Raw genomic sequence first — 12,500 nt, 5'->3', positions numbered from 1 at the left:
AGTATTACATCTTACATAAAAACCTAAGTACACATGAAACTATGAATTTCTGAACCAATTCTGGTAAGTGTCCATGAAGACTGTATGTAAAATTTTACTATTATCTATCTAGTATTGAAGTAGTGTGATCCTTGATGGACAATCCTTTTGATTCCAGCAGGTTTAGTACTGCTCACCATTGGTAAAACTAGAGTCCCTATCAGGGAGGTTGTATAAATCTATATTTATTTGTTATTACATTATTCTATCTTACACACACATCTCACTTACCAAAAAGATCATTCAGTTCTTCAAAGAACTGGCAGGTACGACGAGTCTTCTGCAAGTCATTGTGATTAACAACATTGCGATATCTCTTGCACAGTTCTCTCCAACGCATTCGAATCTTAGAAATTACAAGATAAATAGATAACATCAGTGATATTAACTTACATGATAAGAAATAGAAGATTGATATAAAAATAAAACATGGGGACAAAATTACAAATAACTGCTCAAAAGGAATATAAACAATATAGAATACATATTTATTACATAAATCATGGAGAAATTAATCAAAGTACCATATAACTATGCTATAAAGTCAAATAAAAATGCTAAAATTCAAATACATAAAGGCTTAAAAATTGAATTTTTACCTGCAACACAGTAAACTGATAACCAGCTTCACTAAGCTTGTAACGAATCATCTCCCAGGCTTCTGTTCTCTTGGAGTTCTTCCCCATTATGAAAAAGGCTTTTGGATATTCCTTCAACAGTTGGATAAGGAGTCTGCTTGACCTATCATCCCAAGGTCCTGTGAGCAAAGAAATTGTCTTTAAGCATATTTCAAATATGAATTTAAATACACTTCTGTATCCAATGATAGAAAGTTTTCTGTGTTAGGTTGATTGATGATGTAGATCATGATGACAATGGGCTACTTTTTTAAGATCAAAGTAAGCATAGCAACACCAAAAATTACTAGTACTGATAGAAAATACAAACCTAGCCTATGTGTGTATGGTGCATCGTGCCTGGCCCTCCTGCCACAGGTATTATCTTTCATCAAACGGTTGAGGTAAAACGGATTATCATAGATGTACACGTTGGTTGAAGGGATCTCCATGCTCTCCACAATCATCCCTGGCTCAAGCTGATCTGTGTGTTCTACAATGTGGAGCAGGGGATCCGCCTCTGTTTGGTAGTCTATGATGCTGGTGTGTTCAACACTTGGTTCCACAAGGTGCTCCGACCCAACCTCCTCCAGCTGCTTCTCTTCCAGATGAACTACAGGGAATGTCTGTTTTTGGGGTGCCTTCTGCTTCATTTTCTCAACAAGAATGCTGGCTACAGCTGCCTCCATGTCTGCTTCAGTTTCTGCATGTCTTGTGCCTAATAATAATATCACACATGAAGTTAAAAAAGGTTTGAAACTTCATGTTGTCTGACTGGGGTTATACATTACTATACCAGGTAGAATCAAAATCAAAACCTATATGAAATGTACTTTTCATAAGTGTATTATTATCAACTGATATATTTTTAAAATGTTATTCTAAGCTTAGATATTCTCTGAAGTTCTGGAGAGCTTAAACTGAAATAAAATTCAATAATCACTAGGAATTACTCATTATTTCTGAGATGAAATACAAAATTACATCTATTCTCTTGATATTCTTACATGGAAAAGAAGAATCAAATACATTGCTAAAAAAAAAATTATAAGAAAATAAAGTATTCTGTTGCCTAATGAAAATAAACAAATGCTTGTACAAATAAACCACCAAACACATGTCTCACCAATAGTTCCCTCCTCATGAATAACTTGTTCATGGTACTGGCTATCATCCTGGCTGATGAAGGCTCCTTCCCCACTCATGGTACAACAGTGGGCTGTAAAGTCCACCATGGTTGAAAAGACGTGGAAACATTCTCCGCACACGTAAGAGGTGTCCTGCGGGTTGAAGGATAGAGATTTCAATTTATTTTCTTTTTTTCTAATGGAATAATTACATTGAATTATCTGGAAAATGTATTGGTGTTTTAGTGTGTATGACACTAAAAATATAGATATATTTTGTTTAGTGTCTCTTCTTATTTTCAAATATATACCCACTGATCATAATCTTCTAGAATCAAAATTATTCAAGTCTAGTCTTTTTATACTAATGAACCCTCATCTAAAATAAATAAAAGTTAAACATATTTTATCCATAACATCAAAATAAGTCAACTCTGGAATGAACATAATTTAACCCACTCACGCCGGATGACGTGCTGACACGTTTCGTGGTTTTCGCGTCAGACGCTGCCGACGAGATATCTGGCCAAGGCCGGCGCTCGGGGTGAGCGAGCAGGCACCCCAGGCTCGCGGCCCGTGCACCCGAGAATCTCGAAGCGTTCGGATGATGCGTTCGAAAACCTCGGTATAGCGACCGTGCAAAGCCGGAATGACCCCGGCGTGAATGGGTTAAAAAACATCACTTGAAGTTCAATAAGACATATGGCATACTATCTCAGAACTGGAGGGTAGTATAATCATATGAAGTAAATGATTATCCTTTGCTTTTCAGATCAACATCAGCACCTTGTTTGTACAGTTGCCTTGTATCCTGTGTTGGTCCCTCTAAAGATAAGATACTGTTACAGTAGCAGTACAAATATCTGTAATTAAACAGCATGGTATGTCCTGTATGGTAGATGTTATAATGAAAATTAATTTCATATAGATGGAGCAATCATTAAAACATCATTAGTGAAAAAGGAACTCTTCATGCAATGTGGTTTATTTTTTTCCAGATTTATTTCTCATAACTATGCACATCAACCATTCAATTGTTAAATTTATTGAAGACAATTGTCCATATAAACAATAGGATGTGATTATCTTTTTTAATAAGAGGACAGGTGAGCTGCTTAGAGTTGGTACATCTGTCACTAATATCAATAGGACTTACCTGGGCCCAATGTTTCACATTACAAACCTTCCAAACTAGTATCATAACTGATTCATAACAAATCATCATACTGAACTCATAATCTTATTGCTTAAGATGTTTAGGGCCCATAACTTAATTTGAACATATACCAGTATGATAGATAATAATGTTCACTGAAGAAACTTTTATATAATGAGCGTAGTCTTTATTTCCTTACAGTAAATTGCTACTCTAACCAATAAGCAGGTATAATACATAATCATGTACTGAAGTAAAAGAAGATCAAAAGTATATCTTTTACTTTGGTATAATTATATACAATCTGTCAACTAACTTAGTGATAAATTATCCTCTATGAACATATCAATATAAATTCATCCCTGGGTAAATATTTATATAACATCTATAGTAGCTTTTGAAATTATTTTTTTTGTAGTTACGTTGGCTGTGTTCTATCCAAAGCCGCATACCATTCCCTGAGATCTGTATCAGAGGGTCTTAAAGCATAAGCACTACGCATTTGTCAAGCAACAGTCTCATGCCTTCAGCAATCTACCACCATAAATTTTCTGGCAAAACAGAAAATTAATAAATCTGCAGGAAGGCATACAAGCTCTATCTTCCAGAAGGTATAGGTGAAAATTTGTTTGTCTTAACAGGAACAGCAAAAATGCGATGACCAGTTGTGGACATGTGGATATACTGTGCCAGCCAGTGGTAGACATACAGGTGTTTCACAAACATTCAATCAATTCCATTTTACAGCAAAACAGACTCGCAAATGCTTTTCAAAAATCTAAACATCAAAATCCACTCGCAACTGCCATTTACCTTCTATTTTCAGAGGCACAACCAGTCACGGTACCCATAACAAATACATTCAATTATTTCACCATAATCAACAGCTCCTATTAAACTGATAGCCTAACACTACATAACTACATTTGATTTTTCAAAAATAATACTATTACTTACCACAACCTCTTCTTGCAATGTTTCACAATGCTCATTCTGCACGAATGTCACTTGTTCAGCCATATTGACTTCTTCTTTTCGTTATATCTCCTCAATGACAACAACATAGACCATTATTTACGTTAAATCAATCTTAACTACACGCAAAATTAATGCAAATTCGCAAAACAATCAGACTGTGCAACCACCTCGAAGGCTTTTTTCCCCACTGAATTTTCTCCGTTTGTTTATCCTTGTTTTGGTTTAGATTAATCGGTGAATCCGGTTGCGTTCGTGTAACTTTTTATATTCTGATATTCTTATTAGTCTTTTTTCTTAATAATGTCATTATTCTCATCGCGACTATCATCTTTTTATAGCGTTAGGATTACTTGCAGTCGTTTTGTTTGTTTTTCAGTGGATTCCAGGCCCCATTCGCGCCTTTTATTAGCATTTTCAACATTAATCATTCTTATTCTTATCATTACTATTAATGCTATTAGCTTTAGCCGTAATGGTAGCAGTAGAAGTAGAATCAGTAAGAGAGTATTTATGATCATCCATGCCTTGGTATTTTCGTTACTATTGCTATTCTTGCTATGGATATATATCACTGTTATCATTATCATTTTTATTGACTTCATCATGATCATGATTGTTGTCATTATTGTTATCATTATTGCTATCATAGTTATGATCATTATTATCGTCATCAAATAAAAAAATATATTATCATCATTATTACCACTGTATTCTATTATCTTATCATTATTATTATCATATTTTCTATCATTATTATCATTATCATAATAACTACTATTGTTATCATCATTATTATCATTATTATTCATATCATTATTATTATCATCAGCATCATTATTATCATTATTATCATTACTATTAGAAACATTGTTACAACTATTATCTCTTCTTGTTTTCATCGATTCATTCTCATAATTGTTATAACTATGATTATTATCATTGTGACTATCATTATTACCATCCTTATAATTTATTATAACTAATTTATTATAACTATTATCATTATCAATAATATCATTATCATTATCATAATCATTATCATTTCATCATCATTATCATCAATATTATCATTGTCATTGTTATCATCATTATCATAATCATCATAATCGTAATTCTTATAATCATCGTTATTGTTATTTCAATAATCACTGTTACATCATCATTATTATCATGATGATCATCATTACTATCAGCATCATGATTATCATTATTATCATTATCATTATCACAACTATCATCATTATTATTATCATAACTATCATTATTATTATCATTATGATAGTTATCATTACCATATTATTATCACCATCATGGTTATCATTATTATTTCATTTTTTGTGTTGCTATCATCACTGTTATTATTATTAGTAATAACATTATTATTATTATCATTGTTCTATCATTATTGTTATCATCATTTCATTAACGAGATAATGTATGAGGATCCTTGTTTCCAGCTGTGAGAAGACTCATAGCGTTCATACTAAAGCGAGGTAAAGTGGCGAGTCCAGAGTCATATAAAGGTTTCAAAAAGGAAAAAAATAAGCTTTATAAATCGGAACTGCCTAGGATAGGGTAGGTTAGCATAGCTTAGCTTAAGGGTGTTGTGTTTGGAGAAGTTATAAGTCCCTTAGGCGGGTCTGCACATTGAATGGTTGTAATTTCGCAGATATCTTGTGAAAGCCTTGAAAGCCTCTTGACTTTTTCGTCGTTTCGGAAGAAATGAATGTACACAATTTTGAGAAAAGTGGGGGGAACTAACCCATCCCCCATACCTCCATTTCCACGACAATAGTGAAGTTACGGACAATAAAGTAGTTGACAATGCCAAAGTGGGCATCGGGGAGAGAAAATACGAGAGACATGCACGCCTATCTGATGGGGTGTTTTGGTGGCAATGAGTGTGGAACCAAAGGCAAATAGGCTAAGAATTACGATTTTTATCGCAAAATACTTGTTGAAATGGAATTAGGCTATTACTTTGAAGCTCATAAGGTGTATACTTTGATAATTTCGTATTTCATGCAAACATTTCAAAGGAAATGAAGAATGTTGATGTAATACAGTAATCGAAAATTAATATACACTGATATATCAACTCTACATTGTCATTACATTTAAATCCTGATATGGAGTTATCAGTTAATGGAATACATTTGAATGGGTATTCCATTTTGTTGGCTTGACAATATATTGTTTCAGTTTATGGTACGCACTTTTTAAATTATAGATTAAATGGTTTAATTGAGAGTTAGACAATAGTGTTTCTTATATTTGTTTTATCATTTGGTGCGTTTTTCTGTGTCACTGACCAGTTACTAATTGAATGTATTAGATTGCAAAATTTGTATATATAATGATGTTTAAGTGTCTAGTCTAAATATTGAAATATATTTCAATGTCTTTAGTAACCAGTGAATGTCTCAATGAGGCAATAATTTCTTGTGTAAGTAGTTGAACGTTGGTGCTTGGTGAGGACTTTTGTAAATATATTTTTCCTAAGGTGATATATTTCATGTACATTTTAAACGATTTGCCTATCTATGGTCATGTTAGCCTTTATATATACACGTGTGTGTGTGCGTGTTTGTTTGTGTGTGTGTGTGTGTGTGTGTGTGTTTATATACATATATATATATATATATATATATATATATATATATATATATACATATACATATATATATATATATGTATATGTTGTGTGTGTGTATATATATATATATATATATATATATATATATATATATATATATATATATATATATATTAGGGATATTGCCTTACATATATTAGATTTAAGCTATATCAAACAACATGATTTTATATAATGTATTTCATTCTCCTTGTCGACAGTCGACATCTCAAATAAATAACAATTCAAAAGGATTAAAAAAATAAAGTAATCCAGTAAATCACTTTAAGATTTTTCCCCTTCTTCAAAGTCTTCCTCAGCCTCATGCGTACCAACGAAGTATCCACATCTCAACGAAAAAAAACACCATCATATCTGAAAATAATTCAAAAGCGAATGGATCTCATCGACCGTTAAAAAGAAGAAACATTTAAACGCCTGTCCACCATCAGCATGCTAAGGGTTCGGTCTTCCTCAGAACCCAGTCGTAGCCTTCGAAACGCCCCTGGTTCTGGAGTTCCGTCCCTACCACGTCCCTTACTGTCGCATGGTAGGCGTTCATTGCTTCGCACTGTTGAATGAGAGATGGAAAGGTTTATATTTGGTTATGAATGCTTTGTGCTATATACACTTATCTTTCTAGTTCACAGTTCACTACTTGACAGTGTAAGGGAGAGAATGTTCAGATCAGATCATACCGGATGAAAGTGTATATATATATATGTATATATATATGTATATATATATATATAAATATATATATATATGTATATATATATATATATGTATATGTATATATTTATATATACATATATGTATATGTATATATATGTATATATATATATACATATATGTATATGCATATATATGTATATATATATATGTATATATATATATATATATATATATACTGTGTATATATATGTATATATATGCATATATATGTATATATATACATATATATGCATATATATATATATATATACATATACATACATACATATATATATATATATATATATATATATATATATATATATATATACATATATATGCGCGCGCGCGTGTGTGTGTGTGTGTGTGTAAATCTGATCATACTGTTTTGCGTTCTTATTCATAATTACTTTTTTCAGCTTACAGTTAACTTTTCCACAATGTGAAAGGGGGGGAGAGAAACTCTAGTTATGTTCTGTGCTTCATTTGACAGTTTTCATATACGATAATGTTTAAACAAGATAATGCATGTTTAATTGTTTTGTGCTAATGCTAATAATTAAATGAACAACTGTGTACAAAATATAAATTCGTATTCAACATTTTTTATCTGAAAATATTACATGATCCATGTTGATGATCATATGTAATTATCCATATTTTTCATTATCGTTATTTTTTTCTTTGTATATATATTATTAGTTCAGAGGTCCTTTTAACGTAATTCTTAAAAGCTTAAATGTTAAGTTGTTTTTTTATTTCTACGTAAAGCATACTTTATTTCACAATGCTTATAATAAATTGTTTTTCAATTCATCTAGCAAATTGAAATTTTGATACGGGGGAGTTTTTCTATTTCCATATAGAAAACTGTTCTAATTCTATTACCCGCTAATTCCACAGTTGACACAGCGACGGGTAATGAAAGCGGGCGACAAACCGCCTCAGAGTTTTGTCTCTAAAGCCACACCATATTTTTATGTTCCTTTAATTCTTATCATGATACCGTTACAGTACACATGGAGCTTATCGTTACAGACGTTTTTGGTATAGATATAGTAAACTTAATCGTTTTTATCTCGCACTTCTTAATAACGTATAGCTAGACTCACCTGCTGTCGGCTAAGGAGCGTTGTGTTAATAAGCTTGGGTTCAAACGGAACTAACGCAACAGCTTCGAATCCCAGCATAGGACTCACGAAATCATGCTGAAATTAGAAAAAAAAGAATGATAACTTTATAATAATTATATAATCAATGATTTGATTAATTTCAAGTCAATCAAATGGAAAAGATCAAAGAAAATTAATCTACAACTAAAATTCACTAAGTTTGTACGACTACTTATATCCATAGATTGTAAAATGAGAAGTTGAATACTTTAGATGTTTATTGCTCTCGCAGTCAGATGCTAAGATAATGTGTTCTGAAATAATGAAACTGTCACATCATTACTATTATATAAAAATATTTTCAAAATATCTCGAAATTTATGATACATACATATATATATATATATATATATATATACATACACACACACACACACACATATATATATACGCATATATATATATATATATATATATATATATATATATATATATATATATATATATATACATATATATGTATGTATGTAAGTATACATACATATGTATGTATGTATATATATATATACAGATATATATATATATATATATATATATATATATATATATATATATATATATAAGTGTATGTGTGTGTGTGTGAGTGAGTGAGAGTGTGTGTATGTATATTCTACATCCTACCTACATACTTGTAAGGAAAGAAAGAAATTGATATAAGAAAAACCAAGGACCAACCGGGGTGTCCTTATGAACGACGGTCAGTGTCGTCTCTAAACGGATGCCGAATTCACCGTCTTCATAGTACCCAGGTTCTGCATGGACGATGATGGGTGAAAGATAAGAATGGTGAGGGTTTTTTTAAATGTACCTGTTGACATTAGCTACGTGTTGAAAAGGAAAGTTAATGGTGTTGAAATTCATCTATTATACAAAAAGCCAAACACTTTTACCGTCAGAACCAAAGAAGCCGATATCATATGCATTGTTGGCAGCTGTTGAGGAAAGTAAAGAATAAGGAGATTAGCTTTGCACTGAATTCAGCTGGGAGGACATTACTAGTTCTGACCATTTTTTTTATGATTCATATTTTGTTTCATATTTCCAGAATGACATGAGGAAGAGAGAGAGAGAACGAGAGGACGAGAGAGAGAAAGGGGGAGAGTGCAAAGATAAAAGCTTACATTCATGTACAAACAGACACATTCCGATGCCATGACTGGTCCCATGTCGATAATCCAATCCAGCTTCATAGAGCGGCCTACGAAAAGACACAAAATAGCTTCAGACTTGCTCTATTATGCTGGAAAAGACACCTACAAGGCATTATCTCGTGATTTTTTAAATAATCATTATCGTGATTGACTAGCATTTGCTTTTCTTTATTTCTTTGTCTAATTTTGGTATTGTTTATCGTATTTGGCTTGTGTGTGTGTGTGTGTGTGTGTGTGTGTGTGTGTGAAATGCACGTAGCATATCCATTCTTTCGGTTCTTTCGGCTACTTCTCCTATACACAGTACAGGAAAAAGAAACAGCATCCCCATCCTCCATCCAAGACCCCCCCCTCCTCCTCCCCACCTCCTCGCCAGAATATCGATGTCGGAGAGCGTGAAGCCGACCGGGAACACCATCATAGCGAAGTCCATGGCGCCCATCAGCACCCGCGTATAAGCCTCGATCTGGAAGCTCGTTGGGACGCCGAAGTGGAGGGTTCTGGTGATGTCGGTGGTGCCATCTGGTGGCCGTGGGAGACACTAAGTTTGGGGGCTAATCTTACGAGTAGATTGTTTTTTACTGGGATAAGATAGGGACTTTTCTCTTCACTGATAGATGCTTCAAAGTGTATGAATATTTGACAACTTCTCTTTCACTTTTGATTACTAAATACAGGCACAAATTGTTGTCTCACTGTTCATGCAATTTTGCAACCGTAACAGAATATACCAAGAATAAAAAACTAGTAGCTATGTAATATAAAAAAGTAAATAAGGCTATGATGTATTCTAGTTCAATTACATTTCCTATAAAAAAAACTAAGTGTGAATAGTATTGTTTCCTCTAAATATATCCAATTTCTGCCTCTTGCACCCTGCACCTTGCACCTTATACCACCCTCAATCAACACTGACACAGCATCTCCCTCACCCTTATACTGAGCACCGGAATCGAGTAGATAAGTCGACTGGTCATCAATCTGTCTATTGGTCTCTGGACTCGGCGAATAGTGGATGACGGCTGCGTTCGGTCCCGCGGCTGAGATCGTGTCGAAGGATAGGCCTATGTAATCCTCCTGCTGAGCTCGGAATTCTTCGGATTTCGCGGAGGCCGAAAGCTCGTCCCAGTAGTTGCCTGCGATGATCTGTGGGGGCAGTTCATGTGGGTGAATATGGATCTATATATCCGTTTGTGTGTGTGTGATAGAGAGAGAGAGAGAGAGAGAGAGAGAGAGAGATAAAGAGGTGAATATACGCATGTATACAAAAGCATATAGATATCCACACACAAACACACGGTCCTCCATTTCCTCCACCCTTAGATCCTTCACCACCTGCACAAATTCTCCCAACCTCATTCTCCAACAGTGCCAGGAAATCGCACAGTGCCACAGCGTCCTTCAGATGGGCTTTCATCATGCCTTGCCTCTCCACCTCGTTCTTCCTCCCCTTCATGAACAGGATCGGGGAAACACCTTGGTGCCGTTTACTGGCTGGGACCTAAAGACAAAAAGTGAAACATATTGATTATAGTGATAATAATGGTAATGCTAATACTGACTGTTCTTTAAGTGAGGACTTGTACTTCTGATTTGTAGCCTTTTTTTTTAGATTGGGCAAACATTATTTCAATATCTGTATTCAACGTCTAGAGTATTTGGTAATCTAAATGTGTACTGATCGCTAATTCCATTTCCTTATTTCGAAAAGAAACTCCTGACTTCAAAAGTTCAGGAAATATAACGAGAGGCTTTGTTGACAGCCTAAACGCACAACACAAACAACTATGTTATTCATTTATCATTTTTCTAGCTCACATTTCTAATCATATTCTTTTTCTTTTGTACAATTGATAAGCAATCAGTTTTTAAAAATCAATGATAATACCCCCTTGTCAATCTCTTAACCAAAACCTACGGCGTTATAAATAGCGTAAGAAGCTCCCGGAGTCGAGGAATAACTCGAACTGATCATCACCGAAGACACGAGAGGGTCGTCCTCGAAGGAGCTCAGGCGGGGGAATATGTCGTCGTAGTTTTGGATTCTACGGAAATAAAGAATGGAAGTAAATAAGAATGAACCTAAGGCTAGGGGAAATCACGGAATCGGGGGGAAATATGAACAAAAAAGAGATAGATGGGAGGATTGAGGGAAGGAAGTAAAGATCGTAGGAGGGATATCGTCAAAATTTTCAGTTCTAATTAAAAGAGGAGAATTAAAGATATGTGCAAAATATCGTCATTGTTTGGGATAATGGGGAGAATAAATACAATTTTATGGTAATTTATGTCTCCTTTATATATTCTAAATTGCTATATTCTGCCTGCCATTAGCATCGTCATCGCTATTACCACTACGAATTTCAATATCATCCACAAACTCACAAAGGGCGAAAAAAGGTTCAACTCACGTCACACACAGCATTTCCTCGCACTGGTTCACATGTAGATGCTCTTCCACCTCTGCGTTCACTTTCTCCGCTGGTGTGAACAATTCGATTGTGTTCATCGTGACCAGAGCGTAACTACGGAACACTGTTGAATGGGGGAGTTTATGATGACTTTTATGCGTGGTTTTGTTTTGTTTACTGATAGGGGATACGCGTGTATATATTGTATATGTTGTTTCTGGTGTACTTATATTTGTTAGTGTTAAGAAGACTCTATTGATTGGTATTTCAATTCATAATGATTCCTTTCTTTCAGAATTCATGAATAATTCCTATCTTTCTGTGCATCAGATGTGATTTAATTGATGTATGTATGTATATATATATATATATATATAAACACACACACACACACACACACACACACACACACACACACACACACACATATATATATATATATATATATATATATATATATATATATATAATATATATATATGAATATATATATATAATAT

At 33.7% G+C, this 12,500-nt stretch overlaps 2 protein-coding genes across 3 annotated transcripts in view; both read right to left on the bottom strand.

The window, feature by feature from the left end:
- The window catches only part of LOC122257176 (uncharacterized), an 18,343-nt gene extending 14,193 nt beyond the window's left edge, over positions 1-4,150 (bottom strand). For both annotated transcript variants that reach the window (XM_043022278.2, XM_043022287.2), the window contains exons 1-5: positions 3,897-4,150; positions 1,783-1,936; positions 988-1,374; positions 639-796; positions 271-385 (exon numbers count right to left, since the gene is read on the bottom strand). In XM_043022278.2, coding sequence (XP_042878212.2) covers positions 271-385; positions 639-796; positions 988-1,374; positions 1,783-1,936; positions 3,897-3,959 — 877 coding nt within the window. In that variant the 5' untranslated portion in view covers positions 3,960-4,150. The remainder of the gene's footprint in view (positions 1-270; positions 386-638; positions 797-987; positions 1,375-1,782; positions 1,937-3,896) is intronic.
- Positions 4,151-6,737: 2,587 nt separating this feature from the next.
- On the bottom strand, positions 6,738-12,124 carry LOC122257231 (xaa-Pro aminopeptidase 1; the record flags this gene model as incomplete). Its single annotated transcript, XM_086539269.1, is given in 10 exon segments — positions 6,738-7,123; positions 8,379-8,474; positions 9,114-9,190; positions 9,329-9,370; positions 9,560-9,636; positions 9,955-10,111; positions 10,522-10,735; positions 10,944-11,090; positions 11,508-11,634; positions 12,001-12,124. Coding segments are annotated over 10 exon segments (1,184 nt in total), but the record flags the coding sequence as incomplete, so codon positions are not given.
- Between the last annotated feature and the right edge of the window lie 376 nt (positions 12,125-12,500).

Source organism: Penaeus japonicus, unplaced genomic scaffold (assembly GCF_977035675.1).
Source record: "Penaeus japonicus unplaced genomic scaffold, GWHDUDI00000001_assembly GWHDUDI00000008, whole genome shotgun sequence".
Classification (NCBI taxonomy): Eukaryota; Metazoa; Arthropoda; class Malacostraca; order Decapoda; family Penaeidae; genus Penaeus; species Penaeus japonicus.
Note: the sequence above shows the minus strand (reverse complement) of the source record. Positions and strands in the feature narration are given on the sequence as shown.